This window comes from Myotis brandtii, unplaced genomic scaffold, assembly GCF_000412655.1.
Source record: "Myotis brandtii unplaced genomic scaffold, ASM41265v1 scaffold133, whole genome shotgun sequence".
In the NCBI taxonomy this organism is placed as follows: Eukaryota; Metazoa; Chordata; class Mammalia; order Chiroptera; family Vespertilionidae; genus Myotis; species Myotis brandtii.
In genome coordinates, this window is record NW_005354718.1 from 1,023,670 (window position 1) to 1,039,178 (window position 15,509).

The 15,509-nt window shown below is 41.3% G+C and overlaps 1 protein-coding gene across 1 annotated transcript in view; it reads left to right on the top strand.

Annotated features, from left to right (window-relative positions):
* EIF2AK4 (eukaryotic translation initiation factor 2 alpha kinase 4) overlaps positions 1-15,509 on the top strand; it is a 97,913-nt gene that overhangs the window by 46,820 nt on the left and 35,584 nt on the right. Inside the window, exons 13-22 of the mRNA XM_014534850.1 lie at positions 1-89; positions 831-900; positions 3,376-3,459; positions 5,622-5,744; positions 7,607-7,711; positions 10,217-10,274; positions 10,478-10,557; positions 13,070-13,171; positions 14,411-14,464; positions 15,264-15,500. Of these exons, the coding sequence (XP_014390336.1) occupies positions 1-89; positions 831-900; positions 3,376-3,459; positions 5,622-5,744; positions 7,607-7,711; positions 10,217-10,274; positions 10,478-10,557; positions 13,070-13,171; positions 14,411-14,464; positions 15,264-15,500 (1,002 nt within the window). The remainder of the gene's footprint in view (positions 90-830; positions 901-3,375; positions 3,460-5,621; positions 5,745-7,606; positions 7,712-10,216; positions 10,275-10,477; positions 10,558-13,069; positions 13,172-14,410; positions 14,465-15,263; positions 15,501-15,509) is intronic.

Here is a 15,509-nt window from a genome sequence, read left to right on the forward strand (position 1 = left end):
TCGGCGGAGCGCTCAGCCGCAGGCCCGGGCTCCAGCAGCGACGAGGACGACGAGGACGAGCGCGACGGTGTCTTCTCACAGTCCTTCTTGTAAGAGCGCCCAGTGCTGGCGGAGCACTGCCAGGGGCCGGGCTGCCCGGGGCACATCCAGTTTTATATCCCCAAGCCCATCGCAGGGAGGGGGGATTCCATTAGAAATCCGGTCCAATTTACCATGCTAAAAAAAACAAAATATGAAACCCACTTTTACAGAGTAACCAAATGCAATCCAAAGGGTTTTTCCTCCCATTATCTTCCAAAGATCTTCAAAACCCAAGCCTGGGAGAAAGGGAAAATAGAAGTTTCTCCCAATACCTCATTGTAATATATTTAATACACTTCTTTAAAAGGTCATTCTTTTAGATAAGGGCTTCCAACTCTGTGGAACATTGAAGAACTAATTTGGAGTCTTGATACAATGCCAACCGCGGCTCCAGAAAAGGTTACCAAACCAATAATTAAGATCCTAAACTCTACTCATCTCGGAAGCCAGTCATTTAATTTCATGACTTTACTTCATTGTGTCAAGTTGGATACAGTTTATCATAACTCTCAGCTATTAAATTTCTTTCAGGAAAATTACTCAGGCCAATTTTTATTTAAATTGAGTTCTGTGTTTCATCATATATATTAGGGGAGTACAAATCAACATGCTATTGTGGACAGATTTATGCCTACAGGGTCATGGTATGGTATCTCTAGCTGCTGTGCTTGCTAATCATTAAGTTTTGATTTTCAAAATTATAATAGGGATTTTGGTTTCTTTAGTAGTTTTCTATTTTTCTTTTTAAGACCTGCTTCAGATTCTGAAAGTGATATCATCTTTGACAATGAAGATGAGAACAGTAAAAGCCAGAATCAGGTAGATGTATAAATAGAAATTATACCATTTTATTCATCATGGGGTGAGTATGTAAGAAAACTAATGTTTAATGTTACAAATCTCAGGTGGAATAACCTTAATCTGATATGCAAATATAGAAACCTTCAAGTTAAAATACTATTAAAATATATGCTACTCACATGTTTATTTATAGGACTTAATTTATCCACCTAATAAAACATGCCTGCTTTTAGAAAAGAGAAGTAAATTGATACCCTGTATTTTTTAAAAATAAAACCTTTTCCTTGAGGATTTTGGGAAACTTTATATAATTGGGGATGAGGATTGAATGTAAATTAATTGAATAACTAAACAGCCTAATTGTGGAGTTAAAATAGGTCTCTTTCCCACATCAATTAATCTTGATTCTTTATTTTCATTATCCATCCCCTAGAACAGTGTTTTAACACTGAGCCATAACCTGAAACAGGTTATGAAATCAGTTTCGAGAATCACAACCAGCTTTATTTTATTCTTAATGCTCTAGAGAGGAGTATAGAATACCAAAATGTGTCACAATAATAAAGGTAAACTCTGGAATTTGTCTCTCATGAGTATGTGCACTTGGTGTGATATAAAATATATTTCTTTCTTTATAGGTATCATGGTCATAAAAATTTGAGAAACACTATGCTAGGCCTTGAACCCCACTCAATTATGTTTTTTTCCTCTGCCCAGGCCAGCAAAGCCCCTTGATGCTGGTACATGGAGTCTAGGATGAAGCTTTTTAACTACTAGGGCCATCAGGTGTTGATATAGAGAAGCATTCTGCAGCTGGGGGTTCAATACAATGATTTTATTACCAGAAATGAAAATATAATCATTAGTAATTACAAGAGGCATTTATAGTAGGTAAAGCAAAATCTACGTATAGATTCTGTTAGATAAGCAGGTAAATTGCTTTGAAGGAGGTTTAAATGCATTAACCAGTATTTTTTATAAGTACTTTCCTTTCTATTAAAATCACCCTTAAAATCATTCTCTTGATTTAAATTTATGAATTGTAAATTAATCAGAAATAATAGTGTAAATACTCTAAACTGCTAAAGCAAACATACTTTGGTTTTAGTATTAGTTAACGCATTTAATTATCATGATGTCACCAGATTTACACACCTGGCTTTGCTCCATTAGGGGCACTATCCCACAGGCGTTCTAATTAATGGGGAGAAGCCTCCAGGAGATTAACAATCTTCTACAGATAATCCCCGGAGTATATAAATGATTCGAGAGGAGGATGTGATTGTTTCCAGATCAGAATTATTTTTTCTTTGATAAAGGAAAAATGTTGAAAAGTGCTTCCACAAAGAAAGTGTAAGTCAGAAATTGTCAAGGCCTCAGTCCCAAATGGCAGATTTTTTTTTTTAATTAACTGAGGCCATTTTGAACTGGCATATCCTATATAATCCTATATAATAAAAGGCTAATATGCAAATTGTCCCCTCGACCCAGGAGTTCAACCAGCAGGTGGGGTACCCCCACCCCAATCGGGGGTGGTGCCGTCCAACCAACCACCCTGTGGCCCCACCCCCCGGCTGGTTCCATCCCCAATCGGCCCTCCCACCCCAATCTGGGGCAGGGCCAGCTGGCCAACCTCCCGCATCCACTCCCCGCCAGCCGTCCTGGCCCAATTGTCCCCGATCAGGTTGGGCTGGCCGGACCCCATCCGTGCATGCATTTGTGCACCGGGCCTCTAGTTTGGTTAATAAATGCAAGCAATTTGGAGCAGAGTAAAGACACTCATGACAAAAGAAAAAGGTAAAATGCTGCCAAATGCTTTTTTCTATACCTGGTGGGGGAGTATTTAATTACATCTATTAGAAGAGAAAATAATTTTTTAAAAACAGGGACATGTGTTAGAAAATTAGCTGAAGGAGACAAACAGACTAGCCATGTGGAAAGTAGTGGAGAGGATCAGTGGTTGTAAGTGGTACGGGAGGACCTGCTCTGCAGCAGTGTAGCCCAAAGGGCAGTGTGTTTTGGGTCATATGATCCATTTAATTTGTTTTAGCTAAAGACGAATTTCTAATCTTCTGTTTCCAAAGGAAGGCATTCAGTAAAAACAGAAGCCTTAAAGTATTAGTCTGTGCACATTCTGCTTTCCTTATCCAGAGAAAGATATAATGGTAAGAAAGAACTGACTTGACATGGAGTCTTTCTATAGATCGCACACCTTTAATACCTACCTGTTTTTTTATTTTCCCTATCAATTATTCTGTACAGTGACAGACCTGGAAACTATACAGAGGATTCAGATAATAGCAAAATTGTCTTTAGAATTCTGTAAGCAACTAAAGGACAGTGATTGTGTTCTGCCCGATGATCTTCCCTCTAGCTAAGGCAACGGGATGGCCAAGTATTTGGTGGGGGCAGGTACAAATGAGTTGATGATGATGATGACCTTGTTTAATTTTAGCCCCCACTTTGAGTTCTCCTGTGCTCCTCTTGGTTTAGGATGAAGACTGCAATGGGAAGAACAGTTGCCATGAGAGTGAGTTATCAGTGACCACAGAAGCTGTGCACTACCTCTATATCCAGGTGAGGCTCTGGCGTGCAGCGTGGTGACCAGCAATTGCTGGTGGGTATGTTTCAGGAGACTAGAGCAAGACAATGGGCAGAGCAGGACCCACTGGCACTACCAGAGGTTAATTGGCCAGCGAGGATTGCAGCATGGAGGCCCTTTCCCTCAGCCTCGCACTCATGCTCTCCTGTACCATAGCAGGAGGCGGCATAAGGTGCTGCTTATGGGCTCCGGACTCAGGCTGTGTAAGTTCACAACTTGGATCTACCAGTCACAGCTGTGTGAGCTCAGGCAAGGTTCTTCAGCAGTCTGTGCCTCAAGTTCCTTATCTGTGAATTAAATAACAGCAATCTCCATGACTCGTGAAGCATAAATGAAATAATGTATGTGAAGTAATTAGAACCATATCCGAGTTTCATAAATGCTAGACTGCATGTAAGAAACTCTGCTTTTTCTAACAAATTGAATCTGGCCAGTTAAGGTCTGATGCACAAACATCCTTGCATGTACATAAGAGACGCCAGCTTGGCTTTAGGCAAACTGGCTTGTCCTGGAACCTCTGGGGGACAAGAGCCACAGGTAACCCGTTGCAATGAGGCATGACTAAAGGGAAGCCTGTGGCTTTGGCCTGCCCCCATGCCTGAGGGGTGGTGTTCTGGACAGTGGTGAGCTCCTTTGTCTAACGAATTGAATCTGGCCAGTTAAGGTCTGATACACAAACATCCTTGCATGTGCAGAAGAAACGCCAGCTTGGCTTTAGGCAAACCGGCTTGTCCTGGAACCTCTGGGGGACAAGAGCCACAGGCTAACCCGTTGCAATGAGGCATGACTAAAGGGAAGCCTGTGGCTTTGGCCTGCCCCCATGCCTGAGGGGTGGTGTTCTGGACAGTGGTGAGTTCTGCCAGCAGAGAGACAGCCACAAACAGAAAAGGAAAACTTGCCTCTACTCCAAGTGAACAGGACCATGGGGCATTATTAGTATATTCAGTCATATTTGCAAGTAGGCAGGTCTTCAAACATGAAGATAAGTTGGACAGTTTTCAGACAAGTGTAGTGTTTCAAAAGAGGCTAATTAGGTAGTTGCTTCCCTGGCATTGGAACTAGTTTTTGGTATTCCCTAACTGAAACATCTTTTTATCTTATTTATTTATTTTTAAAGTTTTATGTATTGATTTGGGAGAGAGAAAGAAGGGGGAGAGAGAAAAAAACATTGACTTGTTGTTCCACTTATTTATGTATTCATTGGTTGCTTCTTTTATGTACCCTGACCAGGAATCGAACCTGAAACCTTGGTGTATCAGGACGATGCTCTAACCAACTGAGCTACCCAGCCAGTAACATCTTTGAGATCCTACTCACACGCACTATAAAGCATTTGTCTCCCAAACAGCTACCTATTGAGTATCTACTACATGCCATTACTCTCTGGCAGAAGTATGTAGAAGAGATGCATCTGAGGTGTGGTAGGATTGTGGGTGGGAATCAGAGGCCTGGAGAGTGAGTCAGAATTTGTAGATGGTTATTTGGATCAAGAGAGGATATTCCTCTCTTTTAAAATGAGACGTTCCTTTCTTTAGAAATAGTAAAATCCTCCTTTATGAGAAATCTCATCTCTGGCACTGGTTTGAAACATATAGTCTGGATTCATAAATCAAATGCTACATGTTGATATATCATTGTTTTCTGATACTTCAATACATTTAAGGAGTGAAATAGAGCCCTTTCTGGATTGTTTTTATATTTATAATGTTTTATTTTAGACTTGAAGGTCACTGTCATTAATGTAATGTACAAATGAGAAAGGCTAATGACATCATTAGGTTAATTAGCCCTTCTTGAAAATTTGGGTTTAGAAATAATTTTGTAAAACAATAAATAAAAGTATACTTCTCAGATTTTTATATTATTTGTGACAGGGATTTTAAACAAGTAAGATAATTTTTAAATGAACAGTAATATGAAAAATTGGTTATGTTAGGATACTAAGATTATGCATATTTTATCCCCAATTTTTTAATACTCTTGTTTTTTTTCAATTAAAAAAAAAAAAATCAAGCCTTTCCCATAACTATTTGAAACCTGTGGTACATGTTTTAAAATGAAGGATTACATTTATTGCAATTGTCCTCAATTGAAACTCTGTACAGTCAAATCCCTCCTGGTTTGTTCTTGTCCGTAGATGGAGTACTGTGAAAAGAGCACCTTACGTGACACCATCGACCAGGGACTGTATCAAGACACCAACAGACTCTGGAGGCTTTTTCGAGAGATTCTGGATGGACTGGCTTATATCCATGAGAAAGTAAACTACAGCATTTCATATCTGAAAACTTATCTTTATATAAAATTTAAGATCGAATAAGAAAATCAAATAATGTAAGATTGGAGAAAAACAGAAATAGAGAGAAAATTATGGGTATATTGAAAATAATCTATTTTTATAGGTACTAGAACTATGTGTCAAAAGATAAGAAAATAGTACAAAGTATCAAAAGAAAATATTGAAGGTTAGACCAAGGATTAGCAAACTATGGCCCATAGGTCAAATCCAACCATATTATGTATGGCCTAGCCTATAAGAATAGCTTTTACATTTTTAAGTGATTATTTAAAAACAGTCAAAAGAATATTTCATGACACATGAAAATTCTATGAAATTCAAATTTCAATGTCCATAAAGTGTTATTGGAACAGGGCCATGCTCATTGCTTACATGATGCCTATGGCTGCTTTTATGCTACAACTGTAGAATTGAATAGTTATGACAGATTCTGTGGCCCATAAAGTCTAAAATACTTTCTGGCCCTTCACAGAAAAACTTTGCCAACCTCTGGGTTAGGAAATACATGAACATGCCTAGAATATGAGGATGACTCCTAGAGTGGTTTAGAATACAGTGAGAATGTGATTGATGCAGGCCAAGTTATCTGATTCTGACTTGGTGCCACCCTTCCTAGGAACATGGAGGAACCAGAAAGTCATCTAGCAAGGACAGAGATGGGACTTGTTGAGTAACATGGTTTGCCACATGTACAAAATCCTATATAATAAAACCCTAATATGCAAATCTACCGAACAGCGGAACGACTGGTTGCTATGACGCGCACTAACCACCAGGGTGCAGGTGCTCAATGCAGGAGCTGCTTCCTGGTGGTCATTGCGCTCCCACAGGGGGAGTGCCACTCAGCCAGAAGCCCTGAGCTGGCTCACTGCTGGTGAGCACAGCGGCGGTGGCGGCATGGCTAAGGACCTCTTAGGGGATGTCCACCTGCTGGCTTAGGCCCTCTACTTTAGAGGGCACAGGCCGGGCTGAGGGGGACCCCCCCCCCAAGTGCACAAATGTCATGCCCTGGGCCTCTAATGTCATTATAAAGCTAGAAATTGCCATTACAATGTAAATACTAATGGGGCTAGCTTCAGGATGAAGCACTTTTACTTTTTAAAAAATGGAATTGTCTAATGCATTAGGCAGTGTAAGTATGTTTTCTCCTTTGCCTCAGTTTCTTTAACCTCGAAATATTTCTACTGTACCATTTTTCTACTAAAAAGCCAGAACTGTAATTTACACATGTCTAGTTTATAAATGATTTGGTGGAAACAGAATTTGCAAGGCTGGAAATAAAAATGAGTTCTAGTGAGGGTCACTAGAACTCTATTACTGTGATATCATCCTGGTGTCCTACAACCATGCCCCTATGCTCTCTTCTCTCGATCTAATTTGCTCCATATCTGCTAATCATTTGTTGGGTAGCTAACATGGTGCCACACCTAGAAATACAGGCAGACAAACCCCATGCTTGAGAAGGACTTGTTTTTTTTGAGGGAGCTAAAATGTACCTTCGTGTAAGGTAAAAGGGATCACACAATGTGTTTTTATTACATTTAGTTATCTCCTATATTATAGTACCTGGAACAATACGCATTATGAGAATGCTGTTAGGAAGGGGAGAAAGCATAGTCATGTAACAAGTATTCATTGAGCACCTTCCGTGTGTGCTAGGGATTCAAAGTTGAAGTGTTAGAATTACCGTGGAAGACCTCATGAAAATGAGTTGGCGCTTGTAAATGTTGGTACAATTCAAATGAGTGGAGAAAAGCAAGAGTTTCCTAGGCAGGGGAACTAGGAAACAGGTTAAACTTGGTTTCTTTGCTCTCTTCCATTAGGGAATGATCCACCGGGATTTGAAGCCTGTCAACATTTTTTTGGATTCTGATGACCACGTAAAAATAGGTGATTTTGGTTTGGCTACAGACCATCTACCCTTTGCTGTGAGTATTTTTTAAATTAGTCTGTGCCTGAAAAGGGCCCTGCATGCTTTGATAATAATGAAAGTGTCAGAAGACAGGATAGTAATGAGATCAGTGAACTCTGCTGTGTAAGACCTAGGAAGCAATACGAGTCTGAAGGGGTGAGCTGCAAGTGACCTTTTATGCTTTGAAATTGTGAGTGCATTTTAGTGAGTGCATTCCACTTGAGGGACATAATTTAGGACATAAGTATGTCGATATTTAGGCATATAATACTTTATGAAATAATTTGTATTTTGGTCTACCACACCAGGCACTGGGCTAGGTGCTTTTCACTTGAGCTGCTTTTAGTTATTTTAAGGAAATAAGGCTCAAAAAGCATAAAACATCACTCCTAGACAACATATAATCCACAGGTGTTTGTTCTTCACAGCATTATAGAGTAGTTGTTTAATATACAAAGCTAAAATAATGTGAAGTGAGCGAAATTCTATATAATAAAAGGCCAGCAATCATAACAGCATAACGACCAGAACAATCGATCGACCAGTCACTATGAGGTGCATTGACCACCTCTCAATCCCTTCCCCCAGCCCACAGGCTCCATTCACTGGATGGCAAATGGGGAACCATGGGGAACCAGGGTGGGTGTTGGCAGCGAGGTGGACTGGGGATTGGCAAGCGGGCGGAATGGCCGACCTCTTGGTTCCTCCCCCTTGCCCTCAGGCTCCGATAGATTACCAGATGGCTTACCAGATGGCGAACTGGGAACCGGGGTGGGTGGCGGCGGCAGGGCGGGACTAGGGACTGGGGACTGGCAAGCAGACAGAAGGCAGACCTCTTGGTCCCTACCCTGGCCGCAGGCTCCGATCGCTGGATGACGAACAGGGAACCACGGGGAATTGGGGTGGGTGTCGGCGGTGGGGCAGGACTGGGGACTGGCGACTGGCGACTGGCAAGTGGGCAGAATAGCCGACCTCTTGATCTCTCCCCCTGGCCCACAGGCTCCAATAAATCTCCAGATGGCTAACGGGGAACCAGGGTGGGTGGCGGCGGTGGGGCGGGGCTGGGGACTGGTGAGTGGGCGGGAGATGGCCCTCATCCCAGGCTAGGCCTAGGGACCCTACCCGCGCACGATTTCATGCACTGGGCCTCTAGTAGAGAGATAAAAGGAGAAAATGTACATATGGTTATGAGGATCAAGAAAAGCTACATAAAGAACACAGCATTTCAAATGTGCCTTAAAGGATGGATGTGAGTCCAGCAGGCCAAGCTTGAGGGCAGGGTATAGTGACACCAGGATGGGGATTCCAGCAAAAATAAGTATAAGCAAAGGACCTGAGGTGAATAGACATAATTGTTTGAAGGCCAGCAAGTTGTTGGGTGAGAGAGGATGCTGTAAGGTTGAAAGCCCTGTAGGTGGCAGACCTTGAGTGCCAGAGGGAGAGTTTACTTGACATTGGAAGCCCAAGTTATTAAGTTCCAAAAGAGTACGCCGTTAGTAAATGCCGTTAATTCTAAGGGCAGTGAGAGAAAATAAAATAGGATTTGGATTAATGGTAAATAATCCATTTGGATAAATGGTAAATAGAGGCTGAATTAAAAGAAGAGGTTAGAAGGAGCAGAGAGGGAGGAAATGGAAGGGGGTCAGTAAGAACATGGTCCTGACCAGTACAGGGTATTTAGAGGAATGCTAAGACCAAGGAAGGGCTAAATGATGGGGATCTTGGTCCCCAAACTAAAGAATTTAACTTGCTTTCTGGAAAGCTTATATAGTGAGGTAGATAAGAGCACAGCTGGACTAGCATCCTATCTCTGCCAGTTCTTTGTGTTGTGACGTTGGGCAAGTTGGTTAACCTCTCAGTCACATTTACAAAAGGTGTCTAATACTAGTCCCTACTTCAGAGAGTTGTCAGCAGGATAAAATAAGACTACAGGAAAGCTGTGGACAGTGCCCGGCACTGAAAGTTTTAACAGCTGCTAGTATTGATGATGGTGCTGGTAATAGCGACCCATGGAGTAATGTCAGCAAAGTCGTGATTTAGGGTAGTATGTGAATCAGCACTGTCACAGATACAGTGGAGGAAGGTGAGGCTACTTAAGAGGTGTTAGCAGTGATAGTGGGAATTTGGTGGCCAGCCTCTAGGAAAAAAGAATAAAAATTGACCCAAATGAATGGGAAAGTTAGAAAGTGAGGTGGTGATGGTGGTTGTTAATATATTCTTCCTCTTCCTAGTAAATAGATTCTGTTTGGCATTTGCTTCTATAAGCTTCAGGAGTTTCTGTCACAAAGAAAGAGTTCTGTAGTGAATTGCCCTTCTTCTTGATTTTATTGGGTTTCTGGCAAGCTCTGCATTAGTGGGCCAAGTAAACAAAAAATTTTAAAGCTCAAAAAGAAAGCTTTATTACAATTATTCTGGTTTCTGTGTGATATTTTTCATTCAGTCTTTATTTAGAAATGGATAAGCCATTTGTATGGAGTAATATAACATTTTAATCTGATATTTGGTTTGTTTATACTTTTAGGCTGACGGCAAACAAGATGATGCAGCAGGAGATCACTTAATTAAATCAGACCCTTCAGGTAAATCCAGTATATTTTATTCATATATTAAAAAACACACCACAGCCTGGCCAGTGTGGCTCAGTGGTTGAGTGTCGACCTATGAACCAGGAGGTCATGACTTGCTTCCCAGTCAGGGCACAAGAAACTTTTTTTTTTAATGAAAATTTGCCTTTTCTTAAGTCCTGTTATTGGAAACCCTCCTCTCGCCTTCTTCCATGCAGGCCATTTGACTGGGATGGTTGGCACTGCGCTGTATGTAAGCCCGGAAGTCCAAGGAAGCACCAAATCTGCGTACAACCAGGTAAAGGGAAAGCTTCTGGGAGAGAAGGAAAGGTCTCAAGAGTGAGACAATAGTAAGAACATCAAGGTCATGGCATTTGGGGTTTAGTTACCAGCTGAAATAATCAGGAACATTTCATATACATCCACATGTATACTGAGTGACTACACTACACAGGACAGTGACTGACACTGACACAGTTGCTGCCGAGATAATTTACAGTCCCTCCATCCGTTCAAAGAAGATTTGAACTAACCCAGTTCCAGGCCAGGCCCCAGGAGCACAAGGAATAAGGCAGTCGAGTACTAGGACAGATACCTTATTCCAGCCCTCAATAAAAGCTAAGAAGAAAAGGAGTCCAGTGACCAGAGAACACTAGGGACATCATCTTTAGATTAAACCAGAGAAAGCTTTTCCAAGAAGATGGCTGTTAAGATAAAGGAAAAGAAGGAAAAGCCATGCAGAGTTGGAGGTTGGAGCATGCCTGGGAGGAAAAAGGGGGTGAAGTGGCAGTAGCATGCCTAAAGAGAAGACGGGGTGAGAGCTAGTTTGGCACATTTAAGGCATCAAAGAGAAGGTCTGTGTAGCTACCGTGCGGTGAGCAATGGGGAGAGAGGCATGAAGTGAAGCTGGACAGGAAGGCAGGGGTCCGACTGTGCAGGGCCAGCTTAGCCATGATAAGGACCAGGCACAGGGAGCCGCTGAAGGATCTCGAGCGACAGGTCACTCCAGCTGCTGCTGGAGGCTTTGCAGAAGTTCAGATGGAGCAGGTGGTAGCTGGAACCAGAGTGGTACCAAGTGAGGCGGGGAGAAGTATGCTGTTATAGGATAATTTGGGGGGAATTGACAGGGCTTCCTCATGGAGTAGATTTAGGTGAGGAAAAGGAAGGAAAATGGGACACTGCTCAGGTGAAGGGGATGAGAAGACCTGAGGAAAGACATGGAGGAGAAGATGGCAGGAAAATTCCATTTGAGACATGTTAACTTTGAAATACCTCACGAGAAATCCAACTGGAGATGTTCAGTAGGTTGTGAGAGACTCCAGGTTCAAGGCTGAGAAAGGTCAGAGTCAGAGGTATAAATGTGAGAGTCATCAGCACCCAGATGGGATTTAAAGCTATGAGATTGGATGAGATCACTTAAAGCAAGAGTGCAGAGCTAAATTTTAAAAATATATTAGGCAGGCAGTTCACATCAAAACACAAGCCTGGGTTTGGGCTCCGACAGGGAGCACTTGGCAGTGACAGAAAGTTGAGGCAGACCTCCGAAGACCCATCAAGAGTGAGCGTGGGAGGAGATGGACTTGGGTGTGGGAGGGGACTTTGGTGACACCTTTCTGAACGCAATGTAGAATAGTGTGATTAAATCATTAAAAGCACTCTACTCTTTGGCCCAGAAGTTCCACCTTTTGAAATGTACCAAAAAGAAACAACCATGGACATTCCAAAAAGATTAGTGTAAAGGGAATTCTCCATAGTATTATTTATAACAGTGAAAAATGACAAGCGTATTTAAAAATAGGGAACTGGTCAAATAAATTATGAGACTTCCACGTAATTGAATACTGTATGTCATAAGGTCATATTTTAGAAGCTTGCTTTAGAAAAATGATATAGTATTTTAAAAAATATCACTAAATTAAGGGAATAAAAGTTACAAGAATAGCATGGCTCTAGTTTTATAGTGTGTACATGTGTACATATCAAAAAGCACAAAGTGGGCATGCCTTAGACATCACTAGTAACTGTGGTGACATTGTGAGCGCTTGCTATTTGATCTTGGTGCTTTTCTGAATATTCCACATTTTCTACAGCCAGCACGTGTAGGAAATGCCACAATGAATGTTTGTTTTTAAAACTGCAGAGATCACTGGTGATAATTGGAGAGGCTCTCCTACTAATCCTTGACTCCAGTTCATTCAGGAGTTTTTCTTGAAAGTGGCTTCCGTGCCTGTGCGGTGACCGTGAGAGGCTACCTCCGCGGCCGGGCTGTGCTGGCTGCCTGTGGCACATGTCCTCTGGCTCCCCTGGCAGCTCCCTCTCGGGCACTCTGCACTGACTTCACCTTTTTCCTCATTGCTAGGATTTGTTAGGATTTGTCTATGATCTTTCTGTTGTGCAATTTCTCTGCCTCATTGGTATGGCTTTGCAATCAATAGCTGATCTTTGTTGTTAACTGCAAATTTTGGCCTGTGTTTCACTTTTGAGATTAGTAAAGATGCAAGGCAAATTCTTGAGACAAATCTCAGTTGTCTTTGCTTTTTAAGTAATTATTCTCAATGGTTGGCCAGTGGTTATCTATGTCTCTAAACCAGTCACAATTAAATTTCAAGGGAAATGTTGAAAAGTCTTGCCAAATATTTAATCTCATCTATACCTTATTCCTATTCTTTAGAAGAAATTAATTTCTTTCTATTTAATTGGCTTGTTTTTCACTTATGCAAACTTTAATTCCAATTAACAGCGCTCATAATTCCCTGGTAAATAACATTTCATATCACGACTCTCTAAATATAATTCTTTTTCCTCCTCAGAAAGTGGATCTCTTCAGCCTGGGAATCATCTTCTTTGAGATGTCCTATTACCCCATGGCCACGGCCTCAGAAAGGATCTTTGTTCTCAACCAACTCAGAGATGTATGTATGAGATGTTTCAGTACATCAGTTTCCAGTAACCTGGATCTTAGCATGGACAGCAGAATTCAGTGCAGAGGGCTTTTCTGGTCCTTATAATATAGAAAAAGTGACCCTATATTCCTAATAAGTAGAAATCTATCTCTTGCATACTTCCCGTGATGAGAAACTCCCCAGTTTTGTTTATTTTTAGAAATCTTACTTGGAGAAATTGCTAAGCTATAGTTATTTTTTTTAAATGATCCTGAGAGGTTTACTCTTAATTTTAAAACAAAGGAAAAATCCAAGAACTTTTGCATGATATCAATACAGTTACAGCAGTGAGAATGGGTTATAAGGTTAATGGGAATTAACTTTTAAAAATTAAAGGTCCCAGCTGGTGCCTAAAGAAAACTACCATGACCAAAATATCAGCCACTTGAATTTTTTTCCTCAATGAAATTTCCATTTGTGTTCTTGGGATTAATTCTTGCCTCTGTTATTATCCAAACTGAAAAGGGGCCAATGTTAACAGTGTGTGAGGTCAAGGACGGGAATTAGAAAAGGCATCAAGATGAAAGTGGAGAGTAAGGTGTGGGTGAGGGTGATTTAGATTTACATATTCATGAGCAAGAGATACTGAGATTCTTCCCCTTCCTTCCTGAGCTGAGCCAGTGCTTTGGAAAACACTTGAATTATTTTACTGCCAGTACAGCGTGGGCAGCTATGTTCATAAAGTAAAGGAGTAAATAAAGCGATTACTGTGCCCTTCCTGTGACTTGAGAATTGCCTTTGATGAAGTGCCTTTCTTTAGTCAAAATTTACCTCATTTCAAGAATATCTAAACTGTCAAGTTAATGTTATAATTAGGGTCTCATTTACCAGAAAGGTGAGAACTTTGGGGGAAGTAGAGGTTTCAGTTAATGTTTTTCTCTTACTCTGTGTTGATGGTTTGGTGTTTTTGCCTTTTTTCATCTGTGTGTTTAATAAAGCTACTTTCTTGTTTTCTGAAACCATTAGATTTTAAATACCTTGTCCTCACCTAAGGTGCTTCCTATCATCTAGGCTGTCATTCGGGTAACGTTTGCATCAGTATGTATGTGCTTGGAAGAATGGCACTGGGTTTCAAGAAGGTGCCACCTCCATCTTCCCTTGTTGGCAGATTTTCATTTCTGTATTTGCTTTTCTTACCTCTGGTGAATGAATGCTTTCACTGTGGCAGTCTGCCAAGCACTTGCTGATTTGAATATGATATTCTTTTAGCCCACTTCACCCAAGTTTCCAGAAGACTTCGATGATGGAGAGCATACAAAGCAGGTAATTTTCTGATGCTTTAAACACCATCCTCACTCTTGGGTTTTAATTACTATTTTTCTTCTTTTTCAATTAGTAATCTTCTGCCACTCATTCTCTTGTGTCCTGGGAACAACTAGAGGGAAAATCAAAAGATAAAGCACTTAAAACGTCACTAATCTTGAAACACACCATAAAAATGCCAAGGATTGGCACAGAAAATTAACAAACTACAGAGTTCTTTTGTGTGGTTCATTGTGCTTTTGAAGTGCTATTTGGAACCTTGCCTTCCCTGTTGAAAAAAAAGAGAGAGAGAGAGAGAGAGAATGCTTTTATAGCTCATTGTTTTAGAGAGAGCTTAGGATTTTAAGAAAAGAAAAATAATTTAAAACTATCATTTTGTTCTGTTTTGTGGTTCAAGTAGTTCAGATTGTGAAGGGGAAGACCAGACAATCTGAAGTTACAGTATTTTAGAGCAAAATAATTTCTCCTCCATGCTATAAATATCTGAATGTGTGTGTATGTGGCTTGTCATAGGTTAATACTGGCGCCCAGCTAGTTAGTTGTTGAGGATTTTTTGGGTCATTTATGTCAATAAAATATAAAAAGGGCCTCTGTTACATTGTTACACAGCACTGTGGGCCTATTGAAGTGCAGGGAGGAAAATGACAAATTCAGAAACCTTCAGAAATGAAAATGCACCCACTAAGTGCATGAAGTATGGTGTCTTGTCTTTGACTGGAAGCAACCACCGGCTTGTCAGGAGAATTCCTGAGCATCATCTGTTGCTTCTCCTCCCTGGTATGCCTGGGTTTTGTTATAGAAATCTGTCATCTCCTGGCTGTTGAACCACGATCCGGCAAAGCGGCCCACAGCCACAGAACTGCTCAAGAGTGAGCTGCTGCCCCCACCGCAGATGGAGGAGTCGGAGCTGCATGAGGTGCTGCACCACACCCTGGCCAACGTGGACGGGAAGGCCTATCGCACCATGATGGCCCAGATCTTCTCCCAGCGCATCCCCCCTGCCATTGACTACACCTATGACAGCGACATACTGAAGGTGGGCTTA